The following is a 20,378-nucleotide window of genomic DNA, read 5'->3' on the forward strand; positions in this document are numbered from 1 at the left end:
AGGGAGGCTGGGCTCCCAAGGTCATCTCTCTGAAGTTTAAATGCAACATTTTACAGAAGCAGTAATGTTTGCAACACACAGAACAGGGATTTAAAACACAGCCAGTACTCACACACCTGTCACTAACTGACTGACCCCAGGCAAGCACACATGAGCCTCAAGACCCCCCAAATGGTGAGTAGCCACAGGGGCAGGGGAAATCAGTCTTCCCGGACCCTGCTGTACACTGGGCACCTGGGGAGAGCCAGCACTGTACGGTGGGCCTGATAATCATTCCTGTCCCCACACTTTCCACAGTGGCGTGGGAAAGTTACCGTTAATGGGGCAAGAAACAAAGCAGCTCTGCCGGAGAACTTGCGGCAGCAGATTGCCCAGTATCGCCACAAGAGTTTCCTGGAGATCTCTGAGGTAGATTTCTGTGAAGTGAGGGAGTCAACCAGCAGCCCATTTCACTGCTCAAACTAAGCATGTGGTAGGAGACAAGCCTGCTTTCTGCAACCCTCCTTCCCCCAACAACTTGCTTCTGAGATTCCCAAAATCAAATCCACTTACCAGGGGCCTCCTCTCCTGTTTGCGCTTCACCAACATCAGACAGCTGAGACTGGCTAGCCTCCTCCAGGGTAGAAAAGAGCTCCTGGCTGCATGCATCTCTGACTTCAGTCATCCTCTGCCTTTGGGTCTCCCTCCAAGATTTCCTCCTCCTGACTCGGTTCACTCTCGACTGGCACGTGAGCCACCGAAGTATCCACAGTGGTCTTCGCAGTGGAGGTGGGGTCGCCACCGAGTATCACATCCAGCTCTTTGTAGAACCAACAGCTCGTAAGCCCAGCACTGGAGCGGCGGTTTGCCTCCCATGCCTTGTGGTAGGCGTTCCGCAGCTCCTTCCCTTTGATCCTGCACTGCAATGTGTGCCGGTCATGGCCCCTTTCTGTCATGCATCGTGAAATCTGTCTGTAGGTATCATAATTCCTACAGCTGGAGCGCAGCTGGGACTGGACAGCCTCTCCCCAAATGCTGATGAGGTCCACCAGCTCAGCATTGCTCCATGCAGGGGATCGCCTAGTGCATGGAGCAGGCATGGCCACCTGGAAAGATGTGCTGAGACCACTGCATGCATCACTGAGCGAACAGGAAGGGGACTTTCAAAATTCCAAAGGAATTTACAGGTGGGGATGACAGTTGACCACCTGAGGGCAGGGCAGTAGAGTTCAAACAGATGACCAGAGAGGCGAGAACAGGCATTGTGGGACACCTCCTGGAGGCCAACTGCAGTGCTGTAATCAACCACGGTGTCTACACTGGCACCGCAGCGCTGTAGGCCTAGCACAGAAGGCTGTACACCTCTTGTTGGGGGTGGTTTTTTGTAGCGCTGCAACTGCGCAGTTTCTGTGCAGTAAGTGGCTTGGTAGTGTGTATACCTCGCAAGTTACTGTGCAGAAACTTGCCAGTGTAGACAGGGTCTTAGAGACTCTCGGATATAAGAGTAATCCAAGAATGAAGTTACAATTACTTACATTGCAACCATTTAACATTTTGCACACAAGATATTTGGTCCTTTCATCAGAGCTCGTAATGAGTAATGCAAACGTTAAGACAGTATGTATGCTGCAAGAGAAATATTTTGGCCGGGGGGGGGGGGGGGGGTTGCGCGCAGCGGCGCTGGAAACCATACTGCAAACGGCTGCATAAATGAACACAACCACTTCGGAGGCAGGCAATATTCTTGATCACCAGAAGCTGAACAGAATAGTTCACTGCTTAAACAAGCCAGGCATGTTTCAGTCCAGAGCAGTTTATATATGCCTAAAAATGGTTGGCTCCCTTCAGCAGGAAGGTTTGTCTGGGTATAAATCAGAGTACTATTAGCAGGTGCCATTGTAATTTACAACTCATGGACCCTCCCTTCCAAAATTTGCTGCATACTTGAGAAACCTCCAGTCCCCCTAACATAGAAGTGCTGTAGCTAGGGAGAAAGTTGTCATTAGAGAAGAGTCAGCTACATGATTGTGGAAATGTCAGGGCAAGAGCTTAAAAAACTGATAAGAGGCAAGCAGAGAAGAAAGCCATGGCCAAAACCAACTGTAACTGAGCTCTAGACATGGCTGGAATCGGAGGCCTTCCTGCCCCTCTTAATCAGGATTGGGTTTCTGTCAACACTACTAACTTTTTTTTTTTTTTTTTTTAAATCAAGTGCGTCATCTGCATTCTTCCCTCTCCAAACAAGCCAATCTGCCATACTGGAGCACCAGGCATCAAATTTCACAAATATTTGTACCCACTGCAAGATTCCAGTGCCAGACTGCTGTAAAGTTAACAGCTCACTGTGAAGACAAGTTACTTCTGTTCTTACTGTGAGAAATCTAGAGAATGTTGCCTGATAATGGGGAGGCAGTTCCCGAATTCGGAGTACGCTTATGTTCTGCAAATTTATGTTGTTGAGGATGGTCAGACAAGTATTAATAAAGTGGGAATGTTACCCCAGTTGTACACAGCACTACACGTTTCTTAGAAAGCTAGCACGGAGCTGGCAATTAGACGGAGATACGGCATTTCCTTATCCAACAGTTTGCTCAGATTGACATTTATAGGTCTCTTCTCCCATTCCTCACACTCTGCATCCATTCTCCAACCAAGTCAGATTTATAGCAGAATAGTAGTTTACTAGAATAGCATCTCAGAGTTGTGCACATCAGTTTGAGCTCTGGACTCTGCATTTGAGTCTAGGCAGATTATGGAATTTAAGATGACTTGACAACCCCTTAGAAACGGTCATTCTAGTATTTATAACCAAGATGAGTTTAGTCAGTTTGTGGCTTATATACTTGTATACTGTGCAAGGTGCTGATATGCATTTTGAAATCCCAGGTACACTGATTAACCAAAACATCTGACCAGAGGAGTAAAGGCTGGCATCCCACCTCAATTTTTCCTGTAATACATTGTTAAATAGCAGAATAGGACAATTTCTTCTCCCATATGATCTGCACTGGGAAAGTGACCTGCTGACACCATTTTCATCAAAGGACAGTTTTTCTATGGTTCCAGGCATGGGGCACATCTACTTTGCCAAGTTCTCACTCTGGCTGTGCTCAGCTAGTTGACCAACATATGCTGCATGTGTGAAGGACAAACATGGTTAGTTACAGAACTGCACTTCATAGAGTACATAAAGGACAAGAGTTTAAGTGGTCAGTTTCTGTTCAGACTAAGGGCTTTTCTATGCATGGAGTTACTCCTGAATAAGTATGTGTTGACACTCTTATTCCAGAATAAGGTTGCCTTGGAGTAAGCTAAACTGGAACAAGGCACTCTTACTCCGGAATAAGAGTGCCACAATTATTTAAGAGTAACTCTTGCGCTTTAAAATTTACAACCAAACCTAATCCAAAAGGAGGACTTGTGGCACCTTAGAGACTAACCAATTTATTAGAGCATAAGCTTTCGTGAGCTACAGCTCACTTCTTCAGATGCATATCGTGGAAACTGCAGCAGGCTGCTGCAGTTTCCACGATATGCATCTGAAGAAGTGAGCTGTAGCTCACGAAAGCTTATGCTCTAATAAATTGGTTAGTCTCTAAGGTGCCACAAGTCCTCCTTTTCTTTTTGCGAATACAGACTAACACGGCTGTTACTCTGAAACTAATCCAAAATAGTTTTCAAGCGCAGACGAGCCCTAAAATCAACCAGAGATGTACCCAACTTTCCAAAGAACTAATGAATTACATATAGCACGAGCATGTAGGGACAAAATTAGAAAGGCCAAGGCACAAAACAAGAACAAGAAAACATTCTACAAATACATTAGAAGCAAGAGGAAGAACAAGGACAGGGTAGGCCCATTACTCAATGAGCCGGGGGGAAGGGAGAGAACAGAAAATGGCAGAAGTGCTTGAGGACTTCTTCGTTTTGGTTTTCACCAAGCAGCTTGATGGTGATTGGATGTCTAACATAGTGAATGCCAGTGAAAATGAGGTAGGATCAGAGGCTAAAATAGGAAAAGAACAAGTTAAAAGTTACTCAGACAAGTTAGATGTCTTCAAGTCACCAGGGCCTGATAAAACGCATCCTAGAATACTCAACGAGCTGACTGAGGAGATATCTGAGCCATTAGCAAATATCTTTGAAAAGTCATGGAAGATGCGAGACATTCCAGAAGACTGGAAAAGGGCAAATATAGTGCCCATCTATAAAAAAGGAAATAAGGACAACCCGGGGAATTACAAAGCAGTCAGCTTAACTTCTGTACTGGGAAAGATAATGGAACAAATAATTAAGCAATCAATAAAACTCATGGATTTTTACAAAGTTCAGTGGCCAATGGCCTTAGATATTTTTGAGCATATTTGCCTACTTTAACCAGGGAAGCAAGATCTGGGCTTTGGTTCTCAACCTGCGGCCCAGTCAGCACATAGCTGTGGCCCATGTGACATTCTCAGGGCCATACAGGTAGTATTGGATGTAGCCCACAAAAGGTAAACAGGTTGAGAACCACTGGATTAGAGCATAAGGAACAAAGAATCACTGTGCTCAGTTTTCATAATAAGCAGGTACACAACTCTTCAGATTTTAGAATAGTCTAATATTGGATAGACTTAAGATCGTCAGTAAAGACAAGATTCTCTCTCTTATGGAGAGCCAGAACTGTTCTTTGTTCCAGACTTTGTAACCAGAGTGTTTCTAAATTTCAAGACTCATCAACATCAAACATGCATAGTCTACCGAGGACGACTGTGCCAACCAGAGAGACCACAAATGATGATACAGCAGGAGGCATCGTGCAGTAAATTTCCCAGCTGTGGCTCAATCCTGCAAATGCATGAATCTCTGGGGCTGCCCCTGGGCAATCCCAGGTAAGGTCAGGATATGCACCTCTTTGTGCATCAATGGACAGTTTGAAAGCGGTGTGATGGGGTGTTTTTGTCCATTCTGGCAACATGGCCAAAAAGCATCAAACACTGCTTATGAATGAGAGTGACTGAAGGAAGACCAGATTTTTTTTAAAACTTGTGTCTTGACACGTACCTTGTGTTAGTAACTTGTTACATTGCTGTCACATCACAGTGCCTTTCAATAAATAATGGAATAAGCCTTAAAATCCCTACAAGATCTTATTATTCAATTTTACAGATGGGAAGACCAGGGCAAGGTAAGTAACTTGCCCGACTGAGACACTTTCTCAGGGCACGTAGTATCATAGGTCATCTGGTTACCCCCTGCCTCGAGTGTGAGGGAGTCTATCTTCTGGCAGCTCTTGTACAGCACTACTCTACCACTCAAACCCTCTTCTCAGGACTCTGCCAGTCCTATTTTGCTTTGCAGGTTAACAAGAGATATACCCCTATCCCTGAAGGGCATTCTCCCTATAGCATCCAGCCCCATCACTGGACACTCAAAACTTACCAGTTAAGCTTTTGCGAAGAGACAGTATACATTACCCCTGGGGAAATTCTGCAGGACTGCACACCCGCAGAACCCCCCACCCCGAATGCCTGTGCTTCCCTGCAGAAAACGGCAGGAAAGAAAAGGGAAGACGCAAGGCGGTTGGGGGGGGGGAGAACGGGACTTGACCATGCATGCCCTTTTTGGGGGGGATTGCCTACCCCAAACAGAGGCGAGGCATGGGGGGTCCACACGGGGTTACTTGCTGCTAGCCCCCTGCCCATTTCTGCAAGCGCAGAACTGCCCAGCTGAAGGAGGCTGCGCCTGGACTCCCCTGACTCTGCAGCTGAACTCTGCCTCCTAGTGCCAGTCGTGCACCCCTTCTGCACGCTAGAAACCTTCAGGTTTTCTGTGCAACAGTGAGTGCTCGCAGTGGAGCTGGGTAAGGGGGTGTGAGGAAATGAGGGAAGGGGGATGAAATGGGAATAGGAGAATTGGGGGGGGACCCCGTGGGAGGAGCAAGAGCCCGGCACGTGGCATCCCCTCCGCAGCAGCAGCTGGGGCTTCCCTGTGAACCAGGTCAATCGAACCCTCACCCTGACAATCCCTCCCCTGCATACACACACACCTGAACCCAAACTCTACTGAACCCCAACCAGCTGCACCTGGACCCCCCCCAGACCCTCCCCGCCAATCCCCACCTCCATGCACCCCCCCAAGCCCCATTTCCCCACACCCAGACCCCCCCGCTTAGCCCCAACCACCTTCACCTGGATCCCCTGCCCAGTCCCACTGCTCCTGCACCCAGAAACACCCCCCAAATGAGCCCCATGTGCATCCAGATATCCCACTGAGCTGCCTGCACACAGACTGCCCCATGCAGAAACCTCTCACCCCACATCTGGATCCCCCCCCCATGCTAAGCCCCTCCAGACTTGGATCCTGCTGGGCTGAGCCTACCCACTCACACCTGGTGTACCTAGCCAGTGGTGCTGGAACAATTTTTATAGTGGGGGTGCTGAGAGTCATTGAACCAAACTGTAAACCCTGTACATAATGGAAACCCCTTCAAGCCAGGAGTGCTGCAGCACCCACCACATCCCAAGTTCCAGCACCTGTGTGCCTGGCACAGAGGGGCAGGGCCCCAGGGTGTTTATGGGACAGACCCGGCCCTTGCACTGTGTCAGGGTCGGGTGCAGCCTCACTGCCCAGTCCCTGTACCAGCGGAGGTAGGGGCTTCAGGGTGATCTCCTATCTCAGTGCGGCCAGTGACCTGTGCTCCCCAATGCCATGCTGAAGCCACATTTATTTATTGACAATTTTAAAATACTGTACACATTTTTTTTTGGGGGGGAGGAGGGGGGCGCACACAGAATTCCTTCAGGAGTAATATATAGAGCTAGACGCTTACACCTTGAATTTCACACTTTGCTTAGTACCACAGCACTGAGGTGTATTTAACATAAGACAAGAATAAGTTTAAGTGATACAGAGCAAGGATAACGGAAACTGAACTGGATACAAACAAAACAGAAGTATAACATTGTTTCTAGAGACTAAAAAGTAACTTAGGCTACCATCCTTGCCTAAAGCAGTTTCTCTCCGTCATCACCCCTCTCTGCCAGGGAAATGGCCAGTGTTCCTCAGTGAATCAGATCACGGGTTGTTGTCTTTGCACCCCATTACAGTACAGTAAGCCTCTTAAAGGCATTCCCACTGCTTGTTCTCTAGTATGTTGACACCATGTTGCTTTCTCATCCCCATGTTAATTTGTTTTTCCTGTTTACTTTACCTGCAAATGTAGCTCCCATTGTATTTGGCTCAGAATGCTTAATTTATGTATGACTACCAAATTCACAGTCCATTTTGGTCAATTTCACAGTCATAGGATTTAAAAAATCCTAAATTTCATTATTTCAGATATTTAAATCTGAATTTTCATGGTGTTGTAACTGTAGTGTTCCTGACCCCAAAAAGGGGTAATGGAGGGGGTTGCAAGGTTATTTTGGGGGTAGGGGGGTCGTACTATTGCCAGCCTTACTTTTGTGTTGCTGCTGGCGGTGGCGGCACCGCCTTAAGAGCTGGGTGGCCAGAGAGCAGCAGCTGCTGACCAAGAGCCCAGCTCTGAAGGCAACACCACCGCCAGCAGCAGTCCAGACGTAAGGGTGGCCTGGTATTTTATTGCTGCCTCTACTTTAGTGCTTCTGCCTTCAGAGCTGGGCCCTTGGCCAGCAGCCGCCACTCTCCGGCCACCCATACTTCTGCGCTGCTGCTGGCAGTGCTACCTTCAGAGCTGGGTGCCTGGCAGCAGCTGCTGCTTTTTGGCCACCCAGCTCTGAAGACAGCGCAGAAGTAAGGGTGGCAAGACCACAACCCCCTACAATAACCTTGAAACCCCCACCCAGCCTCCTTTTGGGTCAGGACTCCCAGTTTGAGAAACGCTGGCCTCCCCTGTAAAATCTGTACAGTGTAGAGTAAAAGTACACAAAAGTCCAGATTTCATGGTCTGAGACATGTTTTTCATAGTCATGAATTTTGTAGGGCCCTATGTATGACAGAGAGATAACTACCCTTCCCTCTGGTCTGGAAGAAACTGGTTTCTCCCTTTGACTGGTTACAGACTTTAAAGCATAATATAGTAGGTATACATCATTCCTCATAGTGTTAATACATACACATAACAATGATACTAATGATCAGTGCATTACTAGTTTTTACTGATAAGTCACAACATTCTTTACATATAAATAATAGGACAGCAATGTGTTAGGTATAGTGAGTTTGGCAGGCACCATAGAAGTTGCTGACACTACAGTGAACCCTTTGCCAAGTGGCACTGAGGAGTTCAATGTCATCCAGGAATTCTATGGCAGAGCTGCTACTGCAGTTCCACTCGACCAGTGGTTCTCAAACTTTTTTTTTCCGCAGACCAGTTAAAAATTGCTGAGGGTCTTGGGGGACCTCTTAATGATCTTTCCAAATGTTTGTACCAGTGTAAAGCGCTTTGGATAAAAGTGCTATATAGAAAAAACTTAATACATTTTTTTTTGTTCTACAAGTAAAATCACATAACTCATTTTAATATCAGTAGTCTTACCTCTCTAATTCAATGGATGTGCCCTCTTCCCCCGCGGCAGCAGCCCCTGAGCTGGGACTGGGAATAAGAGGTTGTCTCTCCCTGTCTCCCTCACTGCAGCAGCCACAGGGCAGAGGCTGGGAAGGAGGGCCATCTTTCCCCAGCAGCCGCAGCCCTGGAGCTGGGGAAAGTCGCCTCTTTCTCTGGCCGCCGCAGCCCTGCACGTCCTAAGTTCTCCCAACCCCCTCTTCTCACCCCACTACCCCCTCCCACCTACCCCCTATTCTCCCACCATTCCCGCAAGGCCACCTCCTCACATGACATGTGCATCTTCTCCAGGGTCCAGGCACCTAATGAATGGAACCACACCTGCGTGGCTCCACTAATTAGGTGGGTGGCCCCTTATTCTCTTGTGTGGCCGCCCAGGCAAGCGCATCTTAGAGGGACTATCCGTGGACCACCGGAATGGAGAGTGGTCCACAGACCACAGTTTGAGAACCTCTGCACTAGACCTTCCTTTATGAGTTCTAGCCAAAAGACAATGGCAAGTGCTCTATAACCACCAATTAAACACTATTTTAGAGTCCTGTGGTATCCCAAGAACAATACTGTGTTGACATCAGCATTGATGTTCAGAAGAGACAAGTCTAGCCATCAAGACTAGCTAGAAAACACCAAATACTACACCTAGAAGATTTCTATTAGTGAGTTATAAATAGCTTCTGATACCACACAAGCCCCTGGGTCCCCATGCCATTCCCCCCCACCCAAAATACACATTCCTATTTTCAAAATTTTTTCCTCTCTTGTGTGAAAGCCATAATACATGTGCATGACAGCATTCTGCAAAGTAAGACTGAAAAATAAGAAATATTCCTGTAGTCTTAGGTTTTGCTTGTAAACCACATTTCTGTCTAAAATCTTTGGTTTAAGTTACCCTTCTAAGGGGTTTAAGAATACGATAATCTAACTCATGAGTAGGGCTGGTTGAAAGTTTTCCAAGAAAATATTTTTCCATTGGAAAAATGTCAATTTGTTGATATAGAAATATTCCATTCTACAGGAATGTGTTGATTTTGACAAAATTGTTTCTAAAATGACTTTTGAAATTCTCTTTTTAAATGTGCCTATGTTGTAACAACAAAAATTACACAATAGCACAACAAAAACAGAAAGCGTTTGTCCTTAATAGCTAAAGGAATCTACCTGTCTGATGCCAAATAAGTGTTTGTCTGTATATGTTTTGCTTGCAATGGCACCCGAGTGCCACAGAATATGCTCCAAGAAGAAAGTCTGGGATATACACCTTAATACACTTAAAACTGCCTTCACCAAACAAGGATATTCCACCAAAGAAGTAGATGGCATCATAAGACAGGTTACCATGAGTCCCTGAAAGAACCTGCTCCAATACAGCAAAAACCCACTGATCACAAAACCCCTGCTTGTCAGCTACCACCCCACACTAAAACCCATACAGCATATCAAATAATGACAGGACATTCAGGAAGTGCTCCCCATCAAGACAGACATCTTTCCCCAAACCCTTGTTCTGGCCTTCAAAGAACCCCACCCCCAAACCTCACCAGAAACCAGCGCCCCACGGACCAGGCCACCCCAGACCGGATGCAAAACCTGCAGCCACATCTCCACTCCTCTGACTATTAACCCCCAACCCCCCCAACACACGGCCCCCATTTTGATTTGGTCAAAACTTCAGCAAACGTGCCAGCTGAGTCAGGGCTGAGAGACGGGCCTGGACCCCCCGCCCGCCGCTCCTAGCGGCAGGCACCGAGCTCAGAGCCACGCACGAAGCCCGAGGAGCTGAGCTTCCCCCAGCTGCTCGCCCCTGCGCCCCCAAGACAGACACCCCCAGGGACCCACGAATGCCGCCCCGCCCCACAGGCGGAGACCCCCGCCGGGGAAGGAGCCCGCCGGGCGGAGGCGGCCTAGGGCCTCATCCCCCCTGCAGCCTGGGACGGCGGGAAAAACCTGAGCTCTCGAGGGGCGAAGGGGCCCCGTTGCTCAGGAGCCAACCGGGCCGAAACCCACCTACCACCGCTACCGCCAACCCCAGCCTCGTTCTGCTCGACAGTCTCCACCACACCGCCTAGCTCCGCCGTTAACGAGTTTGAACAACGGTCCCTAGTCCAAACTCACCAATCACCGCGGGCTGTCGTCCCCATCGACCGTGCAGATTGGACAAGTCGCGGGAAGGGGCGGGAAGAAGCCGAGTACCCGGATGAAAACAAGCCCGCCCTGCTCTCCCATGACACCAACTGCCATTACGGAGACTTCTGGAACATGTAGTCTCTAGACTGAGGGTGGTTTGCACGGCGGCCGAGCGGGGAAACCACACCTCCCAGAAGGCATCAGGGGCCAGAGTGCGTGGCCAATCCGAGAAGGAACTTTCAACGTTGAGGTTGAAGTGGCCAATCAGCTTTTAGTAAGTAAGGCGCTGTTTGACTACGTTCCAGGGGGCGGGGCAATTGGTGGCTGGATTATTCCATGGTGAATCCGAGAGGTAACTATGGAGGTAGGGCAGATGACACTGGCACATGGGCTATCCCTATAACCAACCCTTCCCCCAACTCAGTGGGGTGCCATGTCTCCCTTCCCCTCCAGCCCCTATTGCCTCCCACTCAGTGGGTCGAGCCACGTGGTCTCCCCCAGCCTAGGGCCTTATGAAGGCTCAGACAGGGAACAGAGAAGAAGTTCCTAAGAAAAGGGCTTCCTAGGGGAGCAGGTGGGAGAATTCACTAGGAGAGAAAACGGGGGAAGGTTTCAGAGCAGCAGCCGTGTTAGTCTGTATTCGCAAAAAGAAAAGGAGGACTTGTGGCACCTTAGAGACTAACCCATTTATCTGCGCATGCTCGGGGGTCGCATAACTAGTTAGCATGCCAGAGTCTCCTTCGTTATCGGAATTAGTTATGTGACCCCCGAGCATGCTCAAATAAACGGGGGAAGAGTACTCCTAGCAGGAAGAGGATCTGGAAGGAAAGACCTGTAAATACCAAGCCCTAACAAAACCTAGTGCCAGCAAGAGGATTTCACCAGGTAGTAGTGGGAACTCCAGCTCGCAAAGGAATTATATGCTGTTCTGGAGAAGGGTTCCCTTGGCTTGAACTCTGCAGGAACCTTGAACCCAGATGAGAAATGCTTTCGTACTTGATGACAAGAGGCACTGACTCCTGGGTCAAGAGGCCTCAGTGGTAAGGAGCCTGTATGGAGGAGGTGGATGGACTAAAACTAACTCAGTCCCCTTTGGGCGAAGGTTTACATGTGTAACACATTCTGCCATTGGATTAAATAAACTACACACCTGAAGGGGTACAGGGCAATATATATAAGCCTCTTGGGACTTTAGTGAAAGTACACTATGGGACAGTAAGGCTGAGATGCAACTGCAGTTCTGCACAGGATGGGCATGGGACACTCCTCGGGTGACTGCCTACCATTACAGGGGCCAATATGAACATATGTAAGGAACTCACCCAGGAATAAGGACTACTGCAAACCTTCCCATCTTTTGCAGCAAACTCCAAGCAGGGGTGCTGGAACAATTTGTATAGTGGGAGTGCTGAGAGCCATTGATCAAACTGTAAGCCCTGTATATGATGGAAACAAACGTGAAACCAGGGAGTGTGGCAGCACCCTAGTTCCAGCACCTGTGACCCCAGGGTGCCAGCCCCCCTCTTGGCCAATACACTGAGGATTAAACTGGAGATCTCCAGAGCTGAAAAGATCAGCTGTTACAACTTGAGCTACTGCAGCTGGGGACTTTAACAACTCATATCCGCTGTAGACAGGCACAGAGGGGAACTTGAAACACACAGTCATCACTGGATTACACCATGCACACTTTGACCTGCCTGAACTAACAGATGCAGAGTAGCATGTACACAATTAAAAAAACCCCAGCAAGACCTGAGATATAATTCTTCTACTCTATTCCATGCTGATAAGGCCTCAGCTGGAGTATCATGTTGAGTTTTGGGTACCACATTTCAGGAAAGATGTAGACAAATTGGAGAAAGTCCAGAGGAGACTAGAATAAATGATTAAAGGCCTAGAAAACATGACCTATGAGGAAAGATTGAAAACACTGGATTTGTTTAGTCTGAAGAAAAGAAGACAGAGGGGGACATCAGTTTTCAAGTACGTAAAAAGTTGTTACAAGGAAGAGAGTGAAAAATTGTTCTCCTTAACCTCTGAGATAAGAGGCAATGGTCTTAAATTGCAGCAAGGGTGGTTTAGGTTGGACATTAGGACAGATTGCCTACAGGGAGGTTGTAAAATCTCCAGCAGTGCAGGTTTTTAAGAACAGGTTAAACACCTTAGGGATGGTTTCAGAGTAACAGCCGTGTTAGTCTGTATTCGCAAAAAGAACAGGAGGACTTGTGGCACCTTAGAGACCAACCCATTTATTTGAGCATGAGCTCTCGTGAGCTACAGCTCACTTCATCGGATGGTCTCAGTCCTGCTGTGAGCCCAGGAGCTGGGACTAGATGCCCTAATGAGGTCCCTTCTGGGCCTCCCCTAGTGAGTCTATGGAAAGGCTGCACTGCACCCCCACTTCTTTCTGCCTGGGGAGGGAAAGAGCTGGGACAAACCTTACATGTGGGGTGACCAGCTCTGCTGATTTTATAGGGACGGTCCCCTTAGTTGGGGCTTTGTCCAAAATAGGAGTCTACTACACCCCACCCCCCTCCTGATGTTTCGCACTTGCTGCCTGGGGGCCCTGCAGAGCTGACTGAGGCAGCCCGGGGCTTTCCCGCTGGGGTGGAGGCGCCGCAGGCGGGGCTGGCCCACGCAGGACACCCAAGGCCCCAGGGCCCAGCCGCTCCAGCTGGGCGTGGCCCAGCCTGCCAGCCGCATAGTGACCTCACGGGGCGCTCATGGCACAGAGCGGGCCGCGCGACGCCGTCCCTTTAAAGCGCCACTTCCCCACGGCGGGCACGCGGGGTCGCCCGAGCCTGCGCTCCGTCACCGCCGCCCGCTGGGACGCGCGTGCGCACCAGTTCCTGCGTGCGCAGCCGCACGCTCAGCGCAACACATCTCGCGCATGGGTATTAACGCCCAGGCCTGGCCGGAAGTCCCCGCCCCCAGCGTGAGACCCATTCGTGCATGCGCACTCCCCTCTCCGCCCCACCCTGCCCAGCCCAGCCCAGCCCAGGTGGCCGTTGGGGGAGGGGCGGGGCAAGGCAAGGCAGGAGGCCGCTGAAGCGGCTCCGGCCCCGCGGGCTCCCAGCGATCGCGGCCCCGGCGTCTTCCTCCGCCGGGGGGCGGGGAGCAGGGGGTTGGGCTCTTCGCCGGCCTCCGAGGTGAGAGCGGAGGGGGGCAGGCGAGGCGTGAGTGACAGTTGGGTGCTGCCAATGGTGGGGGATGCCTGTTGGCCCCGCCTCTGAGCCCAGGGGCGGGGCCAAGGGGGGCAGAGGTGGGGGTGGGGGTGGGGGAGGAAGTGGGGGGCTCCCTGTCTCCATCTCCACAGTGTGTCTTTTTTTTTCTTGCTGTTTGTTCCCCTCCCAGTGCTGGGGGCTCTCCCCAGCAGGGCCTTGGGCTAGGGCGGGTCTCAGGTCCTGGGTTCCAGATAGTCCCTCATTCATCCCCTAAGCCTCTGCATGTCCGTGTCCTTTCCCCCCATCGCTCGGGGACAAGGGAACTGGATGGCAGAACTCTTCCGTGACTTTGCCAAAGCCAAGAGATTAGGTGTATGGAAGGCAGGAGTCCTGTGCTTAGACCATCCTGCTACTCGTGGCTCAGAAATCACACTGGCTGCTCAGCAAAGAAGCCAATTCCTCTGTGGGCAGCCAGCTAAGAGGGAGTTTCTGGTAGCATAGAGCCAGCAGCAGCAACTAATTGGTACCTCTCCCACAGCCATGAAAAAAGAGGATCCCCCAAGAGTGGTTTGCCGGGGTCCCAACAGTCAGCCATGGATGCTTGTAGGAGACGATGAATAAGTTATGATCACTAGGACAAACTTCCAGCTCTCAGCATCAGTGAGTTACATCTGTAGGGTTTTCTTCACAATGAAGGGTGCTGGAACTTTAGCCTCCCTCCCGCCTCCAAAAAGTAACAAAGGCTAAGACCAAAAATGTTGCTGATTCACATGCAAGACCTATCAGGAGTTGGTGATATAATACTGAGTGAGCGTCATTAATCTCAACAGATCCTGCAGCAATTAATCATGCTCACTCTCCTTTTCAACATATATGTGGGACCCATTGAAAAGTTTATGAAATGCCGTGTGTTCTAATTCTGCACCCTCTGCTGATGGCGTGTATCCCTCCAAACAACAAAGAAGTATGAACTCTTGGGTTCTCCTAGGTATACAGATTGCAACACTGGCAAGAAAGACCACCTTGCCAGGAGATTGCAGCTGTTTCTTTTGGATGGGTACTTAATCACTGTAATCAACTCTCTCCTAGCTTCTCAGTTAACTACTGTAACTCCACCCGGGTCTGAAAATGAAGAATACATAGAAATTCTAAATTGTGCAGCATGTAGCAGACTTTGTTTAAAGAAAGAAACCCCTAAGAGCTCACCAACTGGAGACTTAAAAGAGACCAGGGGCTCCCAGTTCATTCTAGAATATAAGAACAACCATTGTGGGCAAGACCAATAGTCCATCTAGCCCAATAGCCTGTCTTCTCACAATGGCCACTGCCGGATTCTTCAGAAGAAATTAACAGAGCAGGGCAATTAACAAGCAGTCCATTTTCTGTCATCCAGTCCCAACTTCTAGCAGTCAGAGGTTTTGTGATACCCTGACCACCTTGGTTAATAGCCATTGGTGGACTTATCCTCCAGGAATTTATCTAAATTATTTTTTGAACCCAACTAATAATTCAGACAGGTGAATAGCAATCTTTTCTTTAAAGGAACACTACAGACTAGATTTTGATTATCTTTGAGATCACCTTGACATCTGTGACCCTGTGAAACAAATGGTGCTCCAAGCCAAGGGAATGCTCTGGCTGACAGAGTCCAGATGAAACTTGCAAGAGCAAAGCCATCTCAACAGCTGGAGTTCCTCAGCAGAGGATATAAGAACTAGCCCAAGCCTGTTTGTTTTCAGAGGATGATTTTAAGAGCTTCCAGTGCTGATGAAAGCAGGAGAATGAATTTAAAACAAAACAACAATAAAAACCTAGGACCTCTATGTAAGGTGTCTGAGCAAAGTATCAGAGTAGCAGCCATGTTAGTCTGTATCTGCAAAAAGAAAAGGAGTACTTGTGACACCTTAGAGACTAACAAATAAATGTATTAGTCTCTAAGGTGCCACAAGTACTCCTTTTCTTTTTGAGCAAAGTATATTTGGCACCTAGATGCTGTGTTGAGGGGCTTACTACAAATGCCTGAGAGAGAGGGCAGCAGCAGGAGGGGACTCTTGCTATGTATAGAGTTCCAAAGATCTGGGGGCTGGAAAGGGGGTGGGGCAAGGGAAGGGTTAGAAGACTAGTGGGGGAGGGACATGAGGGATGGGGAGCAGGGCAGCTCAATGCATCTTGTGGGAGGGTCAGGGAGCTGCCTACTGCTGCTGAGTCAGTGGCTGTCTTTCTCCTCTACAGCTGGTCCGACAGGGGTAGTGAACTGAGATTTCCCAGGCCAGAGCTTTCTCCCAGCAGCTACTCTAGAGGGTGAGTAGGAACATGCATGTATGTTCTCTCTCCAACCCGTATTCTGATGGGGAGCCTATGTATCTTGTCTATTGTTACAGATCCTTGTGTAAAGGAGAGGGTTAGGTGAGGCCACTCTATGCTGCTTCCCCTTGTAGGACCTAGGGCAGGGGAGAAATGAGACAAGGAGAAGCTGCTCCTAGTAAAATCATAGAACTGAATAAAATGCTTTTAATAAAGAGTATTGAGATGAAAGTAACTTCATTCAGTGACTGGACTACCTGGTGATTTCTCTGTGAAACAATAAGATTTCTTAATACAATTGGTTACAGAAAGCGCTGAATATTTAGAATAACAGAAAACCCTGACCCCCTTTCCCCTATACATAGTGACTGTGTATTTGTGATGGTAAAACATTGAAAAAGAATGTCTCTGTAGGGTTATTTTTGTCCTTCTATTACTCTCGCGTTCTCTGGTAATATTTCAGGGTTTCCCTCAAAATTCAAGGGTGCCAAGTCTCTCTCACTTGTATATGTGATTGTATGCATTCCTTTTCCATGGAAACCTCCCTCTGCAATGATTAACTACCTCAGAAGTAATACAGCATAGATTTAATGTGCTTCTAGCCTTTACTTGCTTTTCATGGGCACTCTGAAACTATTATGTGACTTCCTCTCCTAACTTTTTCTAACAAAGTAGGGTTGAGGGTGTGACCCTATAACTGGGATCCCAGTAAAACACATAAGGGGTCTGTTATAGGATTTCCCCAAGGTTGTAGTGGCACTCAAATCCAGCAAAGAGGAACTGTGCGCCTTCAATACACCTGGAAGCTGGTGAAACTCAACCCAGGGCTAATCCTCCCTGGAATGGAAAAAGGAAAATGATGCTGTAAAGCTTTAAACAAGTCCCTGTGCAGGCTGGCAGCTGCTATTGTTCTAGACTGAGCCTGTCTAATTGTTGGAAAATGTTACTTGACAGGAGTGAGAGAGGGCTGCATTGTTCTTTTAGTGCAGAAGCAAATATTTCAAGGGACCTCACCCAGTAGTACCGGTCCCTTTAAAAAAAAAAATCAGGGAGAGCTTTGATCTTCTCTGGGAGGCGGGGAGGAAGGGGGCGTGAGGGAGGGAGGGTTCTTTGCGTTCCTGCAGCAGAGCAGAGCTGCATGCACCACTCAATCAAGGTAATGGAGGAACAGGCAGAGGGTGAGCTCTTGGGGCTCCAAAGCCTTTTTCTTTGCTTTCAAATGTCGAGCCTGCAGTGTTGCATGATCACTTCAGCAAGAGCTGCTTTTTCTTCTGAGGCTTAGATTGAGACTAATCGGCAGTGGCTGGCTGGGCACTGAGCCCTTGTTGACCTTATGCAGAGGTGTAGAAACCCCTCAACCTTCTGCACAGCTACATGACAAAAGAGCTTTCAGGCTTTCCTTGGTTCATGTAGAGGTGGCTGAACTGATTGCATTTCATGTGCATGTGACTTGTGGCTGTTTTAGAAGCAAGTCCAAGGGTTTTCAGACTAATTCTCATAGAAATTGATGGTTTTCCAACAGTTTTCTGAGGTTCTGCCTAATGTATAACTGCAAAAACACTTGAGGGTCTCAATTTAGGAAGAAGCTATGGATGTTAATGCCCCAAATGTGAGTATAATGTTGTATTAACAGTTTATTTGCCTCTCTTTTCCCTCTGAAGATTGTCTGCTCAGGGTTCAGATGTTTACCTTGACTCCAGAGGAGAGCAGAGTCTGGACCTGGTAAGCACATTGGTCAGCTTGTGTTCTGGACCATGGACTCCATGAGAATCCCCCTAATGTGAAAATGTCGAACACGAACAGAGAATTAGTGATTGACTTTCTCTCCTACAAGCTATCGCAGAGGGGATACAGCTGGAGTCGGTTTGAGGGGGAGGATGAGATCAGGACTGAGTCTGCAGAAGAGGCTGAGATGGCAAGCGTCCCTAATGGGAGTCCATCCTGGCATCCGGGTGCCAGCCACATAGTGAATGGGGCTGTCGGGCACAGTAACAGCCTTGAAGCCCACGAAAGGGTTCCAGCAACTGGAGTGAGGCAGGCGCTGAGAGAGGCAGGAGATGAGTTTGAATTGAGGTATCGGAGGGCCTTCAGTGACCTCACTTCCCAGCTCCACATCACCCCTGGCACGGCATACCAGAGCTTTGAGCAGGTGGTGAATGAACTCTTCCGGGACGGAGTGAACTGGGGGCGCATTGTGGCTTTTTTCTCCTTTGGAGGAGCCCTGTGTGTGGAGAGCGTTGACAAGGAGATGCAGGTGTTGGTTGGACGCATCGTCTCATGGATGACCACTTACCTGACTGACCACCTAGATCCCTGGATCCAAGAGAATGGCGGTTGGGTAAGAACATGTCTCACTTCCAAGGGGAGCGCGCTCCCCACTCATCTGACCTTATTGGCAGCTATAGTGCAAGTCTGATTAAAATGTAACTGGCTGAACACCTTGTGCATGCTAGTAATTGTCATAGATGTCCATAGTGAAACAAATGCAACTGGAATGGGCCTTTCCCTGCACATTCTTAGCGGTTTGCCACAAGGGGTCACTCCATTGTGGCAGAGCAAAAAGAATTGATACCGTGCCCACCAACCAGGCCTGTCTGAATCACTCTTTCTTCTCTACCTCCTTGGATGTTGGAGAAACTCTTTTGGCAGCCCCATAATCCAGGCTGGCTTTTGAGATGGAATCCCTTGTTCCTTAGCATGTCTGACAGTGGTTGGGAACCCAGCTCAGGACTGAACCTTCCTTCCACCTTTGTTAATGCAATGATCCTAAAATGCTGGGGGTGGGCTTTCCAGCCTAGTGAGATGGATTATATGCTAGCCCTCCACCTCTGGAGACAAGAATTCACCTTCTGATTTGCTCACAAATAAAGTAGGCCTTCTTTCCCTGGGTATCTGTCCTCCATGTAGTCTGAGAATTGAGGTGCATGGCTAGAACTGCGTAAAGAGAGCCAGCCAGAACTCCTACTACTGTATACCTGGCTCCAATCATGGTTGTTTCCCCCCTGCTCTCCTGAGCACCAAACTTGCGTACCCTTTTAATGGATTTGTGTTAACATGAGTAGGTGTTTCCAACTGAAGCTCTCAGTCTATTCTGCTCATCACCAGATGGCTTGCACTGTGGAACTTGGTGCGTCCAGGGGATTTTGCCAATGGGAGATATGTGGCCTGATGCTCTAGTTTATGACTTGTTTTAACTCCTGCATTCTGGTGGCTCTCTGTACTAGTACTGGCTGGACAGGGAGGACAGTTCCAACTACGAAAACAACGAGGAATCCAGTGGCACCTTAAAGACTAACAGATTTATTTGGGCAGAAGCTTTCGTGGGTAAAAAATCACTTCTTCAGCTACTGGCAGTGGAGTATTGTTTCCCTTGCCCATTGATGAGCTGTGGTTTTGAAAATTGTGTTCACCTTCATAGCCCCAAACCCACAACCAGTAGCCCACCCTGAAATCTAGAGGAGACTTGAGGAGGTGCTGGGGAGTATGGAGACAAGGTTCTTTCAGCCTGGCCTTGCTCTGCACCTGCTCCTGGCACAGGTGAATTCGATCTGCCTCTTGGAGCTCAGGGAAGCCCAGCATTGGATCCAGGATAAAGTAAAAGAGTGGAGGCAGAAGGGAGGATGTTGCGCCCAGGAATGCTTGGAATGCAGTTGTCCTGGGGCACTGCCTGGGCTGTGGCTACCCAAACAGACTGAATTTTGTTTCATGTTAATAACCAGGATTCTCACTGACCACCTCAGCAGGCTGTCCCTGGCCCATTAGCTCTCTAGCCTTGTAGATCACCCTAGCAGCAGCTAAATGCTAGGTTTCATCCCTCTCCTCTCCAGCTTTGGCTTTTAAAAACAGAGATTAGTCCTGGAATTGGGTGATCAAATGGAGGTTTCCCAGTCTCTGTGGCTGTTGCTGCTGGTGACGATCCGGTTGTATCCTGGAGACCTAGGCGATAATGCAATCTGATTTTGTAAATGAACTCCCTGGGAGATTTAGATTAAATCGCTGATGGAAAGTCACTGGTCTCTGCTTGTTGGGAATGCAGTACCCCTCCCCCACCCGGACTGAGTATCACAGTGTGCTTCCTTTTTGTCTGAGCACAAATTCATTGTTTGAAACAAATATTTGTTCAGCAGATTGCATGAGGGCAGGATTCCTCTGTGTCTGACACACCCACTGGCTCCTGCTCTTAAGATGGCTATTAGCCGTTTTTGTTTGTTTGTTTGTTTGCCAGACAGAGAAGCAGCTTTGCTCTGTCCTGGTATCCCTGATTGTGATTCTGGCTGGTT

General features: G+C 48.7%; 2 protein-coding genes across 13 annotated transcripts in view; one reads left to right on the forward strand and one right to left on the reverse strand.

Annotated features, from left to right (window-relative positions):
* Positions 1-10,638, reverse strand: part of TPX2 (TPX2 microtubule nucleation factor) — a 35,049-nt gene extending 24,411 nt beyond the window's left edge. For 4 of the 7 annotated variants that reach the window (XM_073308765.1, XM_073308767.1, XM_073308764.1 and 1 more), the window contains exon 1: positions 10,508-10,590. The gene's annotated coding sequence lies outside the window, so the exon portion shown is untranslated. Of the gene's footprint in view, positions 1-8,476; positions 8,693-10,507; positions 10,591-10,615 lie in introns of those variants that run through there. The other 3 variants (XM_073308762.1, XM_073308763.1, XM_073308761.1) reach the window with 3 other exon arrangements.
* Positions 10,639-13,635: 2,997 nt separating this feature from the next.
* Positions 13,636-20,378, forward strand: part of BCL2L1 (BCL2 like 1) — a 31,820-nt gene continuing 25,077 nt past the window's right edge. The window contains exons 1-3 of one of the 6 annotated variants that reach the window (XM_073308692.1): positions 13,636-13,779; positions 16,027-16,095; positions 17,760-18,436. In XM_073308692.1, the coding sequence (XP_073164793.1) occupies positions 17,885-18,436 (552 nt within the window). In that variant the 5' untranslated portion in view covers positions 13,636-13,779; positions 16,027-16,095; positions 17,760-17,884. Of the gene's footprint in view, positions 13,780-14,439; positions 14,455-14,741; positions 14,759-16,026; positions 16,096-17,174; positions 17,277-17,759; positions 18,437-20,378 lie in introns of those variants that run through there. The other 5 variants (XM_073308693.1, XM_073308695.1, XM_073308697.1 and 2 more) reach the window with 5 other exon arrangements.

The sequence above is a fragment of the Lepidochelys kempii genome, chromosome 13, assembly GCF_965140265.1.
Source record: "Lepidochelys kempii isolate rLepKem1 chromosome 13, rLepKem1.hap2, whole genome shotgun sequence".
NCBI lineage: Eukaryota > Metazoa > Chordata > Testudines > Cheloniidae > Lepidochelys > Lepidochelys kempii.